Source organism: Enhydra lutris, unplaced genomic scaffold (genome assembly GCF_002288905.1).
Source record: "Enhydra lutris kenyoni isolate GAN:26980312 unplaced genomic scaffold, ASM228890v2 scaffoldscaffold35, whole genome shotgun sequence".
NCBI classification, from domain to species: Eukaryota; Metazoa; Chordata; class Mammalia; order Carnivora; family Mustelidae; genus Enhydra; species Enhydra lutris.
The window spans coordinates 4236269-4257428 of NW_019154119.1; the positions used below are offsets into that span (position 1 = coordinate 4236269).

The window sequence follows — 21160 nt, forward strand, 5'->3', positions numbered from 1 at the left end:
TTCTAAAGAGTAGGAGCCAAAAGTAGAGCTGGGCGTCATGGTTACTGAAGCTAGGAAGGAGTCCCAGATCCCAGGGATCACCTTCAAGGAGTTTGTAAATCTTTGCAGCTCTGGTGCAGCTCTTTTTATCCTACCACTAGTGCCGTACAATACAGCGGTTCTCAAACTCTTTGATTTGAGGAACTTTTTACATTCTTAAAAATTACTGGGGATTTTAGGAGCACCTGGGTAGCTCAGTCAGTTGAGCGGCTGACTCTTGATTTCACTTCAAGTCATGATCTCAGCAGGGTCTTGAGATCCAGCCTTGTGTCTGTCAGCCTCTGCGCTCAGCGGCGAGCCTGCTTGAAATTCTTTCCCCTTCCACTCATTCTCTCTCTCTCTCTAAAATAAATAAATAAATAAATAAATCTTTAAAAAATTATTGGGCACGCTAAAGAGTTTTTAAAACTGTATGGGTGGGGGATGCTTGGGTGGCTCATTTGCTTAAGCATCTGCCTTCGGCTGAGGTCATGATCCCAGGGTTCTGGGATGGAGCCCCACGTTGGGCTCCCTGCTCGTTGGGGAGCCTGCTTCTACATCTCCCTCTGCCACTCCCCACTTGCTCTCTCTTCTCTCTCTAATAAATAAAATCTTTCATGTATTTTTAAAAATACATATATAGATTAAAATACATATATATATGGGTTACACAAAGTTACATTTTCCATATTAGAAATTAAAACCATGGAATTTTAAAAATACTTATTTTAAAGTAACAAAAGTAGGGATTTCTGGATGGCTCACTCTGTTAAGGCATCTTCCTTTTGTCATGATCCCAAGTCCCATGTTGGGGGTGGGACAGAGTCCTTGCTCAGCGGGAAGCCTGCCTCTCCCTCTGCCTACCACTCCTCCTGCTTGTGCTCACTCCCTCTGACAAATAAACAAAATCTTTTAAAAAATAAAGTAACAAAAGTAAACCCATTACATGGTAATATAAATAACTTGCTTCTTATGAAAAACAACAATGTATTTTCAAAGAAGAAAGTTTGTTAGAATGAGTAGCATCGTTTTGTATTTTTGCAAAGCTCTTTAATGTCTGGCTTACCTTGAAGACAGCTAGATTCTTCACTGTTTCGGTATTCAGTCTGTGGTGATACATTCTTTTGGTTGACATATGTGAAGAAAATTCAACCTCACACAGATACGGGAGAAGACAGGAGTATTTATTAACATTTTCAGGTGCCTGTGGTTATGCTTTGATATTACTATACCAAAACTTAGTAAGTGTTAAATTGTTACAGGTTAGTTACACATGAATCTAAAGCCACATCAGTGAACATTTCTTACTGTTACATTAAAATTCACCACGCTGTTTTGACATTGAATGGATTTTTAAATCCATGCATTGGTCATTTGGGAAAGATGGAATCCCTGAGTTATGCAAATATTCCTTGTATTGCCACATTTCATTATACAATATCAAAAAAATTTATTTGTTAATATCACCATAGATCTCATGGGAAAATCTTCATATACTTTGAAGCTGCCAAGCTCATGGTGATAGATGCAGGTTTTCCAAAATTTCAATTTTCTCTTGAAATCTCGAATTGGATCATTGGCCACAAGTCCTGTCAGCTGTATTCCTTAATGTGACAGACATACTTTATCTTGGAGAAAGCGTCTGCTAAATCCCGAGTCTGAAGAGTTTGTCTTTAGTTGTTCTTTCAAGTAAAAACGTCCAGTGAAAACCCCAGTTCAGCTCACAGTTTAATCACACAAGTGCTTCTCCTTCAGATAGCCGTCTTCTATTCAGTATGCTGCGGAAACGCTGTAGGCTTGCTTCTATCTAGTCACACAGGATTTTTAAAAAGATCGTGTTTCACTAAGATTTCTTAACATTTTTACTGCTCGACTGAGGACATTTTTAAGGGAAGACGGTTTTGTTTGTCCTGTGATTATGTGGTTGTGAAAACTGTGACCTCTAGTATAATTTCACACCGCTGTCATGATTCATGCTAAGGCATCAGCAGCTTTACTCCTTGGGGTAAATGTCAACACAGCAAAAGAAGCAATTAACGTCTTAATACTGTGAATGAAAAAGGTCTTTATTTAATGAAAAAACCCCTTGATAGGGGCTCAAGGACCGTCCCCAGGGATCCGCAAACTGCCCGGTGAGAACCATCTAGGTTGACTTCTGGCTCTAACACTTAGAGGCCTTGGACGAGTTATTTCACCTTTCTGTACCTCAGTTTCCTTCTCTGTAACATGGGGATAATCATAATACTTAATAGGGTTATTGTGAGAATTAAATAAGTGACTGTATGTAAAATTCATCGGCTGTAACCCACATATGTTACACACAAATGGTGTTTTCTAAATACTGTTCGTGTAAGTGCTCAGAAATCGTTAGCCCTTGCCTAGCATCTCTTCAGCCTCAGTACTTCCACTATAGCTGTGTTCACTCACAGAAGAAAGGTGTTCCGTTCCTTCCCTTCACTTGTTCAGATTCCTGAAATGAAGAAAGGTTGTTGGTGCAACTGTCCTGTAAAGTCAGACTGAGGTTATAGTTGCTACCCAGGGCATGGATTTTTTTGTTCTTACGTCAGGTTCAGGAGGAATATGCAAAAGAATTAAAAACATTGACTCCTAGGTAGCAGCAGTAAAACTCACATATGCCTTAAGGTATGTTGTAGGTGGTGGGCATTGATGCTAACCTGATAAATGAGAGGTATCTGGTCACATTTGGTATTCAGGAAAGATGCATTTAATAAGCTATTCTTGTTGAATCATTGGATGCCAACATCAACCACTTGTGTATAATGTCTATTAGTAGACCAGATCTCCCCGTAGTTAATGTTCTGGATTCTTTACTTACTTGGTTAATATAAGACTAATTGTTGGGGCACCTGGATGGCTCAGTGGGTTAAAGCCTCTGCTTTCAGCTCAGGTCACGATCCCAGGGTTCTGGGATCAAGCCCCGCATCGGGCTCTCTGCTTGGCAGGGAGCCTGCTTCCCTTCCTCTCTCTCTGCCTGCCTGCCTCTCTGCCTACTTGTGATCTCTGTCAAATAAATTAAAAAAAAAAAAAAAGACTAATTGTTATTTTGATCTTCATTTAAAGAAACAGTCCTGGGAATTAGAAATCTCTAATTCCTAGTAACCTTTGCATTCTTACATCTGGATTATTAGAAAATGGTAAAACAGTACGTCTTTTTCTTACAGAGTTTTGGGAGTGCTAGCAAATCTGGAACATCAAACAAGAAACCTGGTATGTATAATAATGAAGTTGGAAAATTACTATAGTGTTTTAATTGTCTTGAATTCATAGTTTCTTATCTGTCTTCTTTTCAGAGATTGCTCAAGTAACTTCAGCATATGTGGCTTCTGGTTCTGAACAACTAAGTCTTGCACCAGGGCAGTTAATATTAATCCTAAAGAAAAATTCAAGCGGGTGGTGGCAAGGGGAATTACAGGTAATAACCTTGAAGTAACATTTATCATTTTCATTATAAAAGTAATGCATGTTCATATTAAAAAATAAAATTAAAAATTTTTAGATCACCTATAATCATACCACCTAAGGTAATCAGTATTAACATTTTAATGTATTATTTTCCCTCTAGTATTTTCCCTGTTCATTTTTAGCGCATTTGAGCTGATATTATAAGTAACAGTATGAAGAATAATTTTCTATATAGACATAATTGTTTTCCAATAATACCTGCTTTAATAAACCACAGGTCACCTTCTTAAAGGAAAGGAAAGCATAGCATCACCTTTGCTTGGGATAAGCCCAGGGTATAGCCTCTCTCCAGGAAAAGAAACATGATCCAGACTATGTACTGAGAAACTTGTTGGACTTTGCCCACCATAGTCTTATGCTTTTGAAACAGCAGTGAAAGGAAAGGAAATGTAGGCATAAATGAACCTAGTTTTTTCCTAAAATGTTAGAGACCGTTATTGCATATGTCTTGATTCAGAAAGAGAGTTCTTTTCTCCTAAAAGTTCCTTACTAGAAAAACTAAAAAGCATTTTAAGATTAAAAGATGATGAGGGGTATAATAGCTGTATTTTTATGTAAGATTGATATGTGATTATAATGTGGAGGATAAACACAGCTTCATTCTTGCACATCAGCCTTACACAGTTCCTAAAGAGCAGTGGAGGTTCAAAATTCAGTATCTTGAATAACCCCCTGAAATCCCACCTTCCTATTTTGCTCTGAAGATCAACCCAACTAAATGGGAAACATGGCTCTCCACAAATTGTATTTGTGATCTCTGTATTAATTTTTAACAAAGCTCCAAGAGATGTTCATTGTGCACTGTACCATTTTAAGGTTAACTTGAACTTACTAAGAGAACTCTAGAAAAGTGGTTTTAGTGTATAAATATTATTTGTGTGAAATATGCAGAGTACTCTGAGGCCCAAAGGCCTCCTAATAGCCTTCTACAATGACATTTTAACACCACTTGGAGATGCATATTGAATCTTCTGGTTGTTTGATACTAACCTGGAAGGTCACTGCAGAATTCAGCAGTCCCCAAGACCACCCTAACTTCTGACACCAGTTGTTAAGTTTAGAGGTCCCCAAGATCACTCTCAAGTTCAGTAATTAACTAGAATGACTCATAAGGGACTGAAATTATTCTTCTCCTAGTTGCGGTTTATTACAGCAAAATAATTTAGGTTAAAATTAGCCAAGAGAAGAGATATATGGGACTGATTTAAGGACAGTTCCAAAAACAGAGCTTTCATTGTCCTCTCGCGGTAGAGTCATGGACAGCATTAACTCCTGGCAACAACACATACCGCCGAGTATTGCCAAGCAAAGAAGCTCATTCAGGGTCTGGTGTCCAGAGATTTTACTGGGGCTCCATCACATAGACATGGTTCTGCCCATATGGCTTGAATGAGTCTCCAGTCCCTCTGGGGGTTGAGTTCATAATATGTGACCCAAAGCATCCACCATAAGTCACATTGTTAAACTGTCTGGCAATGTCAAGGCCCCCAGAGAAAATAAGACACTGAGCAGTCAGGACATACCACAGGTTTAGAGATTACCTCCCAGGAGCCAAAGGTAGAGTTCATACCTCTTTTGGGACAGGGCTAAATTCTTTACTACACAGCCTTTTTTAGTTTATATCTCAGTAATTGTTTTTAATCTCATCTTTCATATTCCTTTTGCTGATCTTACAGGCCAGAGGAAAAAAGCGACAGAAAGGATGGTTTCCTGCCAGCCACGTTAAACTTTTGGGTCCAAGCAGTGAAAGAACTACACCTGCCTTTCATCCTGGTACGGCAGTGGGTTAACTTGTGTCGCAGCTTCTAGAAGTTTTGTTGAAACTCACCAACTTCTTAGATTAACATAAACTTTGAAAAATAGTAAAAATTATTTCTTTTTATAATTCTACCTAATGAGAACTTCCTTTCTAGAAAGTTCTGTGTGGAAACAGTCAACTGTTCGGTGATAATTGAACCAACCACTTAATTGCTTCAAATTTTTCAAGGTGGAATTCCTCTGCTCTCATACTTAAAGTGCAGTAGTTCATGTGGATTAACTGTATCTGGGAGATTCTTGTTTTGTAAAATAAGGAATGGAGGAAGGAGGGTGAGAGAGAGCAGCTCAAGGGAAATTTTAGCCTAGTTTTAACATGGGATCTTTGTAGGAATAATTAATCTATTATTTTGTTCTTTTTCTGGTAGTGTGTCAGGTGATTGCCATGTATGACTATGTTGCAAATAATGAGGATGAGCTGAATTTCTCCAAGGGACAGCTTATCAATGTTTTGAACAAAGATGATCCTGACTGGTGGCAGGGCGAAATCAACGGGGTGACTGGTCTCTTTCCTTCAAACTATGTTAAGATGACAACAGACTCCGATCCAAGTCAACAGTGTGAGTAATACCGAACTGTTTGCTCTCAGCTAGTACAAAAGCTTTAATATGCAGCACATTCTGTCCCCAAGCATGTCTTAAACTCAGCACTCTTCTTAGCAAGTCTGTATTAGTGATGAAAGCAGTAAATTGCGAAAGAAATTTTTTCACAAAATCAAAAGTTAGACTGCTTAAATACTTTTTCTCTTAGCTTTAGACCTTACTATTAGACTGTATCTGAAAAGATGCCAACTCTTTTACAGGTTCTTGAGTTAAAGAGCAGTCTATACTTCAACTTCCCTTTACCACCATCCTTTTTTACCTCTAATGATCTTTTTCTGGTTAATAAAGAGCATCTACTCAAATTACCCTTTGAGAGTACAGGTGCTATTAATTTTGCAACCTTCTCATTTAATATCCATATATTTACACATCATCCAGGTTAGCAGAGAATTAAAAACCTGATTAAACTGTTTGTTTGCAAAACTCTATTAGGTGATTTTTTTTTTTAAGATGCCTAATGCCATAAGAGATACATGAGTCAAGATCTGTTTCACTGTTTTTAGAACAAGGATCCAGATCACAGTATGAAATACAGTATTTTATAAAATTATCTCTTAGTAATTGCCTAGCCTTTCTTATATTTGACAATAAACATGCATTTATAATAATTAGAGAATAAAAAGCACTTAGAAATGCTTTTTACCTTTATAAAATGTCACTTTTCCCCCACCCTTTTGATTTTGGTTGTTTTGTTTTTGTTTTTGTTTTTTACAGAATACATCATGATTCATCATGATTTGTATTTTTATCATTGTGAAATTATCTAAAATATTTATTAGCCTTTCATTTTAGTTTCTGAGAACACATAAATGGTAACCCAGTCAATCTGAGATGTGCTTATGATTCAGTGCAAGTATTATGAATTTATACTATAAATTCTATAAAATTATAAGTACTATAAAATTGAAGTATTAGAGCATTATTTTCACTGTAGAGCTTGTAGCTCCAAAAATAGTTCTGATCCTGGGAAAAGTCTTTCCTTTAGATAAAGCAACTGAATTTCCCAATTTGGATGTGGGAGGAGTTGAGTTTTTTATGGTTTGAACATCCCCCCAAAATGTGGGCTATCTACATGACCGTTTGTAAGCTCTGCTGATGGTTTGGCAGCTTCCAGAGCTTGCCCGCTTATCTCATTAACTAGACATGCGTGAGGTACCTTCCCTGGCCCCGGGAGGGGAAGATACTTGTCAGACCTGTGGGGTCTGGAAGCTTCTTGGCTAGTGAACCTTGGAGACACCCAGTGCAGCGATACGTTTGGCTTTTCCAGGATGTGAAGGGACAGGTTTCCAAGTGCGTTGTTGTTTCTCTTGTTTTCCAGTGGAGGAACACTCTTTTCCAATTAAGTCTTACATAATAAGGAATACAAAGAAGAGATAAAAACTGTTCTAAAGGAAGAACAGCCAGGAGTATATGAGTCTGTGAAAAGTGGTTAAATTTTAGATTACCATTTGTGTTTCTTGGGCCCTTAACAATGACTGTTTTCATTTTATTATGTGATTAGGATGTTTTTTAAAGATTGAGGATTTTAATAGTTCTGATTTGTTTAGTTGATGTTGCATGTTACTAGTCAAATTTTTTTCTCACCCACTTAATTTGCTTTATGTTCATTTTATTCCTCATTTTTCTTTTTATAGGACCCAATGTTGTCTTCCAGTGTGAAAGCACCCCAGAGACCCACTATCCAAGTTTGACTCTAGCGTGGAGGCAGGGCAGGCAGCCCTGATCAAATATCTCCTACACAATTCATTAACTCCGTTTGAATGTTAGAGCCACTTGTGATTATTTCTTTATGTTTCTAATTTACAGTTAAAATTTATTTGTAACAAGTTAAAGGATAGTGGGTCTTTGTGTGGCTTTCCCTGCTGTTTACTCTGGCATCCTTTAGCATTTTTCTTCTTTTTTAATTTGGTAATTGTAGGTCATTAGCATGCATATTGAGTTTGCCCTTACATGGTGGGAGTTCAAACACACAAAGACCCACTATTTGCACAAACTATTCTCACTGGTTTGGAATGGGCTGCCGTGCTTTTCTAATGTTACTGCAACATGTATATTCATTACAGTTCAGATAAAACTTGCTTATGTTTTGCTCTTATGTTTGATCTGATCCTAATCACAGTGAGCTCTTAACTGGTTCAATATGTGATTTGCTCCCAGATATGCACTGTTTACTGTTACTTTCTAATATGCCACCATGAGAACCAATATTGAAATCATTTAAAGGCCAAGAACTGGAAATAACCTTTTTTGTATTTTCTGTGTGTTTCTGGGTGGGAGCAATAACACTTCTGGGAAGCTTTTTCTCAGAAAAGAGGAAAGCAGCCTATCCCAGCAGGATGTGCAGAGTGGGCTATGTTTCCTCCGTCTCAGCCACGCACAAACGGGCACTGTACTGTGGGAGTTCCTTAGGGTCTGTGAGCTCTGAGCTGAGGAAGGTCCTGCACCGTGTGCTGTAGCAGTCAGGTGTTACTTCTCTGTTGGGGACCTAAAAATGGACTCTTTTGGAGGAATGAAAGGCTCCTATCATTGACTGTGAGATAGGAAACCTTCCCTGCCTTAGCGTTTAGATCTAGAATACATTCTAAAGTCAAAATTCATGATACCTATTTTAATTAGGTGACTACCTGTCCCGGGTCATAAAAGGACACGCGTTGACGTTCTTCTTAATGTATTTAGTAAAAATCATAAGGAATCCTTGAACAGTTTAAATGCTACTGAGGCAGGCATACAGGCTCTGCTCAGTCCGGAATGAATTCAAGTGAAGAAAAGATGTGTGAGAGCAGCATTTTTCTGTGTCCATGAAGCTGCTCTGAGGCTAGAAGATTGGTTTTACCATCCAGAATTCTCTGGCTCATATTTTGTTTTCAGACACATTGGCTACTTTGGCATAGGATTTTACTCCTTTTCCTTGAACAGAAAACACTTTAAAGATAATAAACATTATTATAAATAAGTAAATGATGTGAGAGTATCTAGCTGAAAGAAAAAGGGGTTTTAGTAGGCAGTATTAAACTGTATTTGAAAATCAATGAGAAGTTTATGCAATTTAAAATGTTTACAAACTGCAGTGCAATCTACTATTCATGAATGTCAGAGTATTATCAGGAAAAGTGTACATACAATCAGAGTCTTATTTCCTCACAGAGTTCTTTAGGAAGAGTGAAATATGTTTTTATATCTCTGAGTTTCAGTTAGAGGCGTATTTTGTGCAATATTTATGTTAATGTGCCTATACATTGTGAATGAATAATATCAGTCATTGCCTAAATCATAACTTTTTTCTTAAGAAAGAATCAACAGTTTAGGTAGAACTTTACAAAGTTCAAATGTCTGTGTTTCAAAATGCTTACCGTTCCTGGGATGTATGATAATGTACATGTGTGTTCCCTGGGGCAGGGATTTCTAGTTAACTATTAGACCACCTCAGTTTTTAGTATTTGGCATCATCATGGTACTTTTATAAAATATGACGTTAATAGGAAAGCAATAATAACACTTTACAGGTGGGATAACAGATTGCCTGCAGTCACTAAAGGAGACAGTACAAAGACTGAGTCCTTGTGAATTCAGCTGATCTTCCAGATTGTACGGATTACTTGGTCTTGCCTTTTATTTTCTGAACTTTTTGCTTTTGCACTGTTTGATTGGGTTCAGATTAAGGACAGTTACTTTAAATCCATTTTAAACCCTGAGAGTGGAAATCAGACCGCTGCTAATTAGCCGCACAATTTGGTATAACATTTTCTCTTTCTAATTTTGAATTTGGGCTTATCTAATACACTGATAAATTATTTCAGGTATTTTTATAGTTCAAATCACTTCACCGTAACCCTGATAAATATAAGTTATCAAGAATGACATTCAAGGAAAGCTTAGCATCTGTAATCAGTCAGAAAAATAATACATTCATCAGGTACTCATGGATTAAATCAAATCCCATAGGGGCATACTTAAGCTGGATGTTGGTCTGGAAAATAAGTGTACTGTATTTCCTGAAATACCACTCTTTGTGTAGGTATTTTGCCATATATTTGAGAGAAAGCTAAAAGTAAAGGAAACTGAATGACATGTAAAAGAACCTAAATCCGTCTTAAAAGCTCATGCAGTCGGTCCTTCGCAGTGCCTCCCGTTCAGCCACGTTGTTTGCTCTCTTCCTCGTTCAGGATGAGAGGCGGCTTTTAGTTGGCTTAGAAAGAAACATTAGAAGGAAAGGGTTTATCAGGAACACAGAATTTTAAAATGGGGATAAATCTGAACCCCATAGGAAGACTCCAAATACTGTTAATTTTTTTTTTTAAAAGCTGTTTATTTCAAGATTGTAGTATGTGATAATCTTTTTTTTTTTTTTTTTTTTTTTTTTTTGCTGGTAAATTCTTCTTTTTTTTTTAATTTTTAAATTTTTTAATAAACACATAATGTATTTTTATCCCCAGGGGTATATAGTCTGTGAATTGCCAGGTTTACACATTTCACAGCACTTGTGATAATCATTTTTAAAGTATGTGATTAAACCTGATAGGTTTTCCAGCGATGAAAAAAGTAAGTTCTAAAACTGAAGCTGATTTTTTAGCAAATTTAAAAATTTAAGTCAGTCCCACCCATTATGTAGTTTCCGCTGAAACTTTATCTTAAAAGAGTCATTTTAAAGTAGTACAACAATTTAAAAATGTAACTGTTATTTTAAAATACAAAATGAATAGTGACAGTTTAAAAGGAAGTGGGGGAAGGAAAAGTAGAGAAAGAAATGCCAGTTCCAGTCCAAAGCTTTATTTGCCAAGTTTTCTTAGAATAAATTTTACCTAGTTATAAATTCTTGTAAACAGAATCTGTAACGGAAACACTGAGAGACTTCGCCTGAAGCGGCGTTATTGGATGCTGCTGTGACGCTCCTGTAATAAGTCATTAAATTGTTGCAAAGTGCTGTTTTTGCCTTAAATTTTTATTTTGTGTGTCTTGAAACTATAGTATTAAAGGTGTTGAGATTGTGCAGATGCTGGGCACGCTTGGCATGAGGTCATCTGTTTTTATTTTTACAAAATTGTAATATGACTATGCAAGTGTGTTTATTAAAAGGACACAAACTACATTACTTGTATCGTGTATTTCTTTTGAAGCACCCTTTGAAGCGTATTTTTAATTATATGTAGTCGTGATTGAATTTCTGTGGAATTTCTTTTTCATTGACATAGTCTGTGGGTACAGGCCAGCGAGCTGTTTCATATTACAAAAGGCAAAAGAAATTTTTTAAATGGTCAAGATTGAGATAATTTGATCCAAGATAATCATACGTATCTCAAAAGCACAAGAAATTTTGATTTGAAAGTAAAAGAAAATATGATCTAGGGTAATAGACTACTATGTTATTTATAGTTTTTACTCCAACTTGTTTCTAAAAAAATTGGAGGGAACTTACAAGTTGATACTCATTGCAAACCTAAGATAAAACATTCTCAGTATAAAACAAGAGTCTGTGTACAAGAAATTGTAGTGAATACTTGGAGGCCCAGACTTAAGTGGAGGTTGACATTTACAGGTAATCAAGTTGGTGGTTTCACCTTGAGTGAAAAAATATGTATCAAAATCCAACCCATCTGTCAGTGTCTGGCGTAAACAGTCTCTTTCCAGAAAACCTTTCCTCATCTCTGGAACTGAGTATTTGCATAAGGCCAGACAGGAACTAACTGCTAAGATTATGAAAACAAGTGTCAGCTAGTCCTGGGCTCGGGTAGCACATTGCTCTGTGAGGGGGTCAGGCACACAGGCAGATAATTCTAGAACAGCACACTAATAAGCACAGTGATCGACATTCACTGGGCACCAAGAGAGTACAGAGGAGGACTACCTCATTCACTGTAGATGGGTGAATTAGAGAAGATTTCCTGGGGGAGGCGACTGGGAGACCTATAAGATAAATAGGAGTAAGCCAGATGGGTGGGACGGTGAAGAGTACGACAGACAAGAGACAATGGAGGGGGTGATTCTATAAGCAGTTCATTATGGCTGCAGTGGAAGTGCAAAGCCAGAATCAGTGCAAGGTGGGGCTTGAGAGCCGGACCAAAGGCTAGATCAGATTCTCTAGCCTGAATGAGAGGAGAGATTCATTGGGACCTCCTGGGAAGCTTTAAAAAAAACTATTGATGCCTGAGTCCTCATTTAAATGGTCTAAAGCATGGTCTGCGTGTGGGGGTTTTTCAGAGCTGCCCAGATGATTCTGCTATGAAGCCAAGGTGGGGAAAAAGTGATGAAACAGAGCTAAGAACTGTTTCTGAAGGAACATTGGCAGGAGTTGGTAATGGATGGGACGTGTGGGCAGGTTTGTATCCTGGTGACAGGTAGGATCGTTGTGCCACCAGCTACAGTAAGGAGTCAGAGTTAGGGGAAGAAGAAGAGTTTGGTTTTTTCTACAAAGCCCCAGTGGGCCACCAAGATAGACCTGTCTGGCAGGCGGTTGGAGTAGCAGGACATCAGCCCGTGGGAGGAACTCAGCTTGACGGTTGAGCCCATGAACATAGATGAGCTGACCGTCCAAGGGTGTCAGCAGTTACGGGTGGGTCCGCAAAAGCACCCACAGAGGCAGGAAACAGGTTCTAGGAGAACAAGGACACGCTGGCTGCACAGCCATTGCTCAGACCAATGAAAAGGAGAAGGAAGTGCCCTTCACTGAGCCCTTACTAATTTAGGTACTTCTCTGAAGTTCCCTAATGTTTTTCCTCATTATGATTTTCTTTTTACAGATACGGAAATGAAAGCAAAAGCTAAATAACTTGTCCGAGGTTACACAGCCAGTAAGTGGTAGAGCTGGGTTCAGACCCACATGGTTTGTCTCCAGAGCCCATGCTCTCACCATCTACACTAGGGTGCGGCCACTGCCCCCCTTTAGAGCAGTGAGGCTCCGCAGTGCAGCCAGCACTGGAACCAGGGAAAAGGAAAGAGGGAAAATCAGAGGCGGCACAGTGTTTCCTCTTTGTAGCAAGTACACACAGAGAAGCAGCCAGGAGGCAAAGACTGAATGTGACCAACAAGGACAGGAATCTTTAAGAATAGTGTCTGGAAGGATAAAGCTGAACATATCACTTTTTGGGTAGCAGCTTTATTGAGATAAGTCATATACCATACAGTCTATCCATTTAAAGTGTACAGTTGAATGTTTTTTAGTATATTCAGTGTTGTGCGACTGCCACCAGAGATAGCTGATTCCAGAACATTCTCCTCACCCCCAAAAGAAGCCCTGTACCCTTTAACTTTTACCCTCCTGTCTTCCTATACAACCCCCACCTCAAGCCCTAGGCAGCCACTACTCACCTACTTTCCATCCCCATATGTTTGCGTATTCTGGGCATATCATATATGTGGAACCATAAAATGTGTGGGTTTCGTGATTGACTTATTTTAGTCAGCATCATATCTTCAAGGTACACCCATGCTGTGGGATGCCTCTGCCCTTCGTTCCTTTTCATGACTAAGTAGTAGTCCACTGTGTGGATACTTGTTTATCCATTCTTAAGTTGATGGATATTTGCGTTGTTGCTACTTTTTGGCTCTTAGGAACAACGCTGCTACAAATGTGTACAAGTTTTTGTGTGGGCATATGTCTTCATTTTTCTTGGGTATACAGGAGTATACTAGGTAGGAGTGGAATTGCTACATCAAATGGCAATTCTGTGTTTAGCTTTTTTTTTTTTTTAAGATTTTATTTATTTGAGAAAGACCAAGAAAGAGCATGAACAGTGGGGAGGAGCAGAGGGAGAGGGAGAAGCAGGCTCCCTGCTGAGTGGGGAGCCCAAGATGGGGCTCCCTCCCAGAACCCCACGATCATGACCTGAGCCAAGGGCAGACGCTCAACCCACTGAGCCACCCAGACACGCCTCTGTGTTAAACTTTTTGAGAAACGTTTTCCAAAGTAGCTGCACCATTTAATATTCCCACCAGCAGGGCACAAGTTTTCTCTTTCTCCATATCCTTACCAACACTTGTTATTCTCTGACTTATTGTAGCTGTCCCTCTGGGTGTGAAGCGACAATTCACTGTGGTTTTGCTTTACATCTCCTCCATGACTAATGATGCTGGGTGTCTTTTCCTGTGCTTGTTGAGCATTTGTATGTCTTTGGAGAGAAGAGTATTTAGATCCTTTGCCTATTATTTGAGTACTTTGTCTTCGTAATCATGTTTTACATTCGTTTTAAACAAGAACAAGTTCTGGGCACTTGAGTGGCCCAGTCGGTTAAGCGTCTGCCTTCAGCTCGGGTCGTGATCCTGGGGTCCTGGGATGGAGCCCCGCATCAGGCTCCCTGCTCAGCAGGAAGCCTGCTTCTCCCTCTGCCACTCCCTCTGCTTGTGTTCCCCCATCACTGTGTCTCTCTCTGTCAAATAAATCAATAAAATGTTTAAAAAAAAAAAAAAGAAAAGAACAGCTAACATTTACTAAGCGTTTTCTTTGTACTGAGCAATGGACTCAGTACTTCGGGTACCTGTCTGGGTTAGTCGGTGATGGAGTTAGAACTCAAGTCCCAGTCTGACTCCAAAGTCGTGCTCTTAGCCTCACCCCACGCTGCTTTCCGTAACCTGGAAACAGCCGCAACTCCAGATCACAAAAGCAGAACAACCATCTCTTAACTCCAAGAGTCAGGCGAGAAGAGTGTAAAGAGAATTCGCTGTTTTAAATAAATCAGTCCGGTCAAGTTACCCTGAAAGGTATTGGGGGGACCTGCTGCTAGGGTCCCTGTGTCGCCGACAGCTGCCTGTTAACCACGAGCTCTGTCAGTGCTGGAGAGCTGGTGTGTCCACACCAAGCACGGGGTGGCAAAGTGACCAATTACGTTGTCACAAACAGTTTGAAAGTATGGGCTGTGTGATCATGCTGTTGGGGAGAATTAGGAGTAAAGCAGGCTGTTTAGTAATGGGGAGACCAAACAGCCCCCGTCACCCCCGGCCAGTGCTAGCATAGAAACGGGTGCCTAGCGTGAGTGCCGAAACATGCAGGACAGTGCACAGGACACGGGCGGTGGGACCCCGCTACTCGCCGCATGTGTGACAGAGGAGGTTTGTAGGTACCAGTCGCCACTTAGACACAGAAATGAGTTAAGGGAAGGTGAGAGCTCTGTTGGCATTTCCAGAAAAGTGCCCCTTATTCCCTCTAGATTTCAATCCAGCAAGCATCAGACCAGGTCACGTTTCTGCGCACCGTCGTCATCCACCGTTTGCCCCAAGGAGGATGGCTGTGTAGACGCCATTTAAAATGGCCTGGCATTTCAAAGTGTAAGACTTGAACCAAGAGGCCTAGGAGCAGGGATTTTGTAGCTCTAAATTCTGCACTAAGTCCCTTAGCCACCAAACTTCCGAGGCTCCGTATACTGGCACAGCAGGGGTCCGAGTGGGATCCGCTGGTCGCAGGGCTGATGAGAGGTTGTAAGTTGTCATGCGCGTGTTGGTAACGGTTATTTTTATGTTCAGATTAAAGGCTCTCTGTTGGGTGAACCTGAAAAGACTAGAGTTGCATAACACCTCTTTGTGATGTTCTGCATCTGCCCAGCACGTCCCGTCCCTCACGTGGGCCGGTGACAGAACTCTGGCTAGTCTAGAACATGTCGCATGGCTCAGCCTGAACAAAACTCCTTCCGAGGCTCAACCTCGGAGGCACCTCTGTCTGCCCTTAGGAGGTCTTCGCTCTCTTTTCGGCTTGTGACCTTTCACTGTAGATTCCAAAGTAAAACTAAAACCAATAAACGGTTTCTTTGTCCACTTGTGTTTATCAGCAGACTTGCTTTGGGAAGCTCTGAAATACAGTCACTTACCGATAACCAAATATTTCGCTTTTATTTACTGATGGTCTGCAATATTAGAATACATTATTAACTTCTCTTTTTGTGCTTAAACAACCTAACTCCCGGTGACAAAGAATTGACAGGCATCAGGAAGACCTAGAGCTTAAAAGTTTGTTCAACAATTGTTTAGATTTCCAAAAACAAAACCACAAATATCCGTGGCTCCGTGGTGGGAGCATAGTGCCCGGTACATGGTTGGTGTTCGGTAATAGTTGACAAGTGGATAAACCGCTGTTCTTTTACAAAATAAGATCTGCACTAATTTTCTGGTCCCCCGACAAAACTTCTTTATTAAAGGCAGCCTTCAGGGGCGCCTGGCTGGCTTAGTCCGTTGAACGTCTGACTCTTCATTTCGGCTCAGATCACGATCTCAAGGTCATGGGACGGAGCCCCACGCTGGGCCCTGCGCTTGGTCCGGAGTCCGCTTGTCCCTCTCCCTCTGCTCCTCCCCTCACTCACGCTCTTGCTCTTTCTCTCAAATAAATAAATAAAATATTTTTTCTTTAAGGCAGTGTCAGAAAATGCACACAGTTTCGTCATCTGGATTTACTGTTAAATATTGTCTTTTCACTGAGCTGCAAAACAGACTGAAAACCATTATGTGACACTCGGGCTGCTCCTTCGGGGCGGAGAATAGCGTCGTTCAGTGGCCTTGGTCTTCTCACAACGGGCAAGGACGTTTCTGGGACTTGATGACGTAATCCGAACAAGCTCTCTTTGTACTGGTCATCACAAACCATCTTTTGTCCTTCACCTTTTGGAGTCTCTGCAGAGCTCCCTCCTCTGCTTTCTTAGGCGTTTCTCGTTTGCTTCTCGCTCTCGCGTGCGTTTAAGTGGCAGCCGCTCCCGGACTCTGTGGGACACAGTCTACAGGGCTGTTATTCATTGTGCGTAACTTGGCTGTCAGTCTCTGTGTCCTCATGCAAGTTGGGGGTAGGGGAGGGACCCTGGGGACTTTGACCTGATCGTCGCCATGATCTCTCCTTTTTCTTACTTTGCCACACTTCCTGTCTGCCAGAAAGAACTTCTCATCATTCTCTCTGGCCACCCTTAGTTACTATCATTGTACCATCTCCTGCAGTTCGGGGCTTATCTTCATATCACATTTTTCAGATACTTGTTGAAAACCTACTACGTGGGCGCCTGGGTGGCTCAGTGGGTTAAAGCCTCTGCCTTCGGCTCAGGTCATGGTCTCAGGGTCCTGGGATCAAGCCCCACATCAGGCTCTCTGCTCGACAGGGATCCTGCTTCCCCTCTCTCTGTCTGCCTGCCTCTCTGCCTACTTTTGATCTCTGTCAAATAAATAAATAAAATCTTTTTTTAAAAAACCTACTATGTGGGACGCCTGGGTGGCTCAGTTGGTTGGACGACTGCTTTCGGCTCAGGTCATGATCCCAGAGTCCCGGGATCGAGTCCCACATCGGGCTCCCAGCTCCACGGGGAGTCTGCTTCTTCCTCTGACCTTCTCCTCACTCATGCTCTCTCACACTGCCTCTCCCTCAAATAAATAAATAAAATCTTTAAAAAAAAAACCTACTATGTGTCAGACACTGGGGATATAGCAGATTATAAAATAGGCAAAAAAATTCCCTCTCGGAGCTGACATTTAAGTAGGGCAAGACGGAAAACAAAATGAATAAATATGTCATGTCTTGGGAAATTAAAGCAGGTTAGGGAAAGGGAGTGATGGGTTGGTGAGAGGGGGGTGGATCCAGATGGATTTCAGCTTTAAACGGGCTCTGAAGTGGTGACATGTGAGCAAAGACTTGAAGGACATGAGGGACATCTGGAGGGAGCCATGTAGATACCTGGAAAGTCATTCTAGGCAGGGGGAAGAGCACATGCCAGGGCCTCAGTCAGGAACATACCTGAGGAACAGTGTGGAGCCTGGTGTGGCTGGAACAGAGGAAGAAGTGAGGACAGAGGGTTAACTGGGGAGATAGGGGAGAAGGTTTAGGTTCTTAGAGGCTGTTTGTAAGAACAGCCTTGGCTTTTGCTGGGAGTGACAAGAACGCATCAGAGGGTTTTAATCAAAGGAAGGACACGATCATAGCTTTAACAGGATAGCTCTGGCTTGCTAGATGAAAGCAGCAGTTGGGACAGGGAAAGGCTCAGAAGCAAAAGCAGACACGTTAAGAGGCTAGTTCAGTAATCCAGGTCCACAGTGGTGGTGGCCCGATCGGCATGATCCGAGCGGACGTCGTGGGAAGTGGTCAGACTATATTCTGAAGATAGAGCCAACAGGCGGATTGAATGTGAGGTGTGAAAAGAAGAAAAGTATCAAGGATGTCCCTAAAGATCTTGGCCTAAGCAACCAGAGGCATGGAAGTGCCATTAAATGAAGGCACATGATGAGGGAGGAGGGGCAGGGAAGATGATGAGGAACTTGATTTTGGGTATGGCCATCACTTACTTTTAAGATGGGTCAGTAGAGGGGCGCCTGGGTGGCTCAGTGGGTTAAAGCCTCTGCCTTCAGCTCAGGTCATGATCCCCGGGTCCTGGGATCGAGCCCCACATCGGGCTTTCTGCTCAGCAGGGAGCCTGCTTCCCCCTCTCTGTCACTGCCTGCCTCTCTGCCTACTTGTGATCTCTGTCTGTCAAATAAATAAATAAAATCTTCAAAAAAAAAAAAAAAAAAGATCGGTCAGTAGAGATGCTGGGAGGGCCGTAGAACATGGTGAGGTCCAGAGCATATATTTGGGCTGGAGTGCACGGGTGGGAGTGCCTCGGTGTGTAGATGATTCTTAAAGCCACGAGACTCGGTGGGACCACTGAGTCTGTTTGTGGAGAAGAGTTACAGGGCTGAGCCTTTGGCTTCCAGTGTTAAGTCTGTGGGTTGAGGAGGAGCTGGGAAAGGAGAGGAGGGGACTGGCTGGTGAGGTGGGAGGACGTGAGGTGAGGTGGTGTCCTAGAAGCCAAGTAAAGAAGGATTTTAAGGAGGAGGGCGTGATCCACTGTCACAAATGCTAGTGATTGGTCAAGCGAATTGAGGGGCCTTTTGCTAAAGGAGGAAGCTACCTGCAGCTTTGGGTAATCTCTTCTTGAAACTACAACATTTGAAATAATTTTAATGCTTAGTGTTTCAGCTATATTCAGGAAATGTGTTTACATAGAAATATAGAGGCCGGTATTTGTTGAAATTAATTCTGTGGGTGCTTGAGAAAAATATTCCTTTGCCTATGTGTTCACTATATTAAGTATGTTAATATTCAAATCTTTCATATTTACTAATTTTCATTGAGAGATATTATAACCCACTACTTTGATTATAGACTTTTCAGATCTTTTTTCTTTCTTTTTTCCTTTCTTGCACCCTTCCCTGTTCCTTCCTTCCTTCCTTCCTCTCTTTCAGAGGTCATTTTGTCAGTTAATTTTACATTTTGATGCTCTCCTGTTAGTTTCAAATGAAACCAGAATTATTATACCATCCTAAATATTTATAATGTTTACACAGATCTTTAAAAGCCTATTTTGTCTGTTGCTAATAAAACCTCCCTAGTTGCTTTTTAATATATTGTAAATGTGGAGCCTTATCCAAACCTTTACTTCTGACATCTCTGTAAGATTACATGTTAGGGGGGCACCTGGGTGGCTCAGTGGGTTAAGCCTCTGCCTTCGGCTCAGGTCATGATCTCAGCGTCCTGGGATCGAGCCCCGCATCGGGCTCTCTGCTCAGCGGTGAGCCTGCTTCCCTCTCTCTCTGCCTGCCTCTCTGCCTACTTGTGATCTCTCTCTCTCTCTCTCTCTCTCTGTCAAATGAATAAAAAAAATTAAAAAAAAAAGATTACGTGTTAGGTGTCATTGCAAACAACATCTAGCTGAATTTTTTTTAATTCCAGTATAATTAATATGTAGTGCTGTGTGAGTTTCAGGCGTACAATATAGTGATTCAGCACTTCCGTGTAACACCTGCTCATCACAGTGAGTGTACTCTTATCCCCATCACCTGTGTGTCTCATTCTCCCCGACTGCCTCTCTGATAACCACCAGTTCTCTATATTTAGAAGTTTTATATTTACATTTTAAGAGGTTTTTTATGTTTGGGGCACCTGGGTGGCTCAGTCGATAAGCGTCTGCCTTCAGTTCAGGTCATGATCCCAGGGCCCTGGCATGGAGTCCTGCATCCGGCTCCCTGCTCAGTGGGAAGCCTGCTTCTCCCTCTCCCACTCCCCCAGCTTGTGTTCCTTCTCTCACTGTGTCTCTCTCTTCAAATAAATAAATAAAGTCTTTATTTTTTTTTAAGATTTTATTCATTTGTCCGAGAGAGAGAGAGAGAGAGAGAATGAGAGCGAGCATGAGAGGGGGAAGGTCAGAGGGAGCAGTAGACCCCCTGCTGAGCAGGAAGCCCGATGCGGGACTCAATCCTAGGACTCCAGGATCATGATCTGAGCTGAAGTTGGTCGTTCAATCAACTGAGCCACCCAGGCGCCCCTAAATAAAATCTTTAAAACAAAAAGTTTTTTGTCTTTTTTGTTGTTGTTCGTTTCATTTCTTAAATTCAACATATAAGTAAAATCATATAGTATTTGTCTTTCACTGACTGACTTATTTCACTTAGCATTATACACTCTAGCTCTATCCAGTTGTTGCAGATGGCAAGATTTCATTCGTTTTTGTGGCTGAGTAATACTCCATTTTATAAGCACACACCCACACACACACACACACACACACATATACATATCTTTATCCGTTCATCTATGGGTGGACACTTGGGCTGCTTCCATAATACAGCTATTAGAAATAATGCTGCAGTAAACATAGGTGTGCTCTTATCTTTTAAATTCATGTTTTCATTTTCTTGGGGTAAATATCCAGTAATGAAATTACTGAACTGTATGTTAACTCTATCTTTAATTTTTTGAAAAACTTTTATACTGTTTTCTCCAGTGGCTGTACCACTTTGCATTCCCACCAACAGTGTAGGAGGATTCCTTTTCCTCCGTATCCTGGGCAACACTTGTTGTTTCTTATGTTTTTGATTTCAGCCGTTCTGACAGGTGTTAGGTGATATGTCTCTGCAGTTTTGATTTGTGTTTCCTTGATGCCAAGTGACGAGCATCTCTTCTTGTGTCTGTTGGCCATCTGGATGTCTTCTTTGGAGAAATGTCTGTTCATGTCTTCTGCCCATTTTTAATCGGATTATTTGGGGTTTTTTGGTGTTGAATTGTGTAAGTTCTTTACATATTTTAGATACTAACCCTTTATCAGATATGTCTTTTGCAAATATCTTTTCCCATTCGTTAGGTTGTCTTTTTGTTTTGTTGATTGTTTCTGTTTTTTTACAGAAGCTTTTTATTTTGTTCTAGTCCCAATAGTTTATTTTTGCTTTTGTTTCCCTTGCCTCAGGAGACATATCTAGAAAAAAACTTGCTGTGGAGGCACCTGGGTGTCTCAGCCAGTTAAGCGTCTGATTCTTGA

The 21160-nt window shown here is 40.9% G+C and overlaps 1 protein-coding gene across 3 annotated transcripts in view; it reads left to right on the forward strand.

The window, feature by feature from the left end:
• Positions 1-21160, forward strand: part of LOC111154052 (intersectin 2) — a 110299-nt gene that overhangs the window by 61916 nt on the left and 27223 nt on the right. For all 3 annotated transcript variants that reach the window (XM_022513411.1, XM_022513410.1, XM_022513409.1), the window contains 4 exons: positions 3201-3246; positions 3330-3451; positions 5178-5274; positions 5685-5876. In XM_022513411.1, the coding sequence (XP_022369119.1) occupies positions 3201-3246; positions 3330-3451; positions 5178-5274; positions 5685-5876 (457 nt within the window). The remainder of the gene's footprint in view (positions 1-3200; positions 3247-3329; positions 3452-5177; positions 5275-5684; positions 5877-21160) is intronic.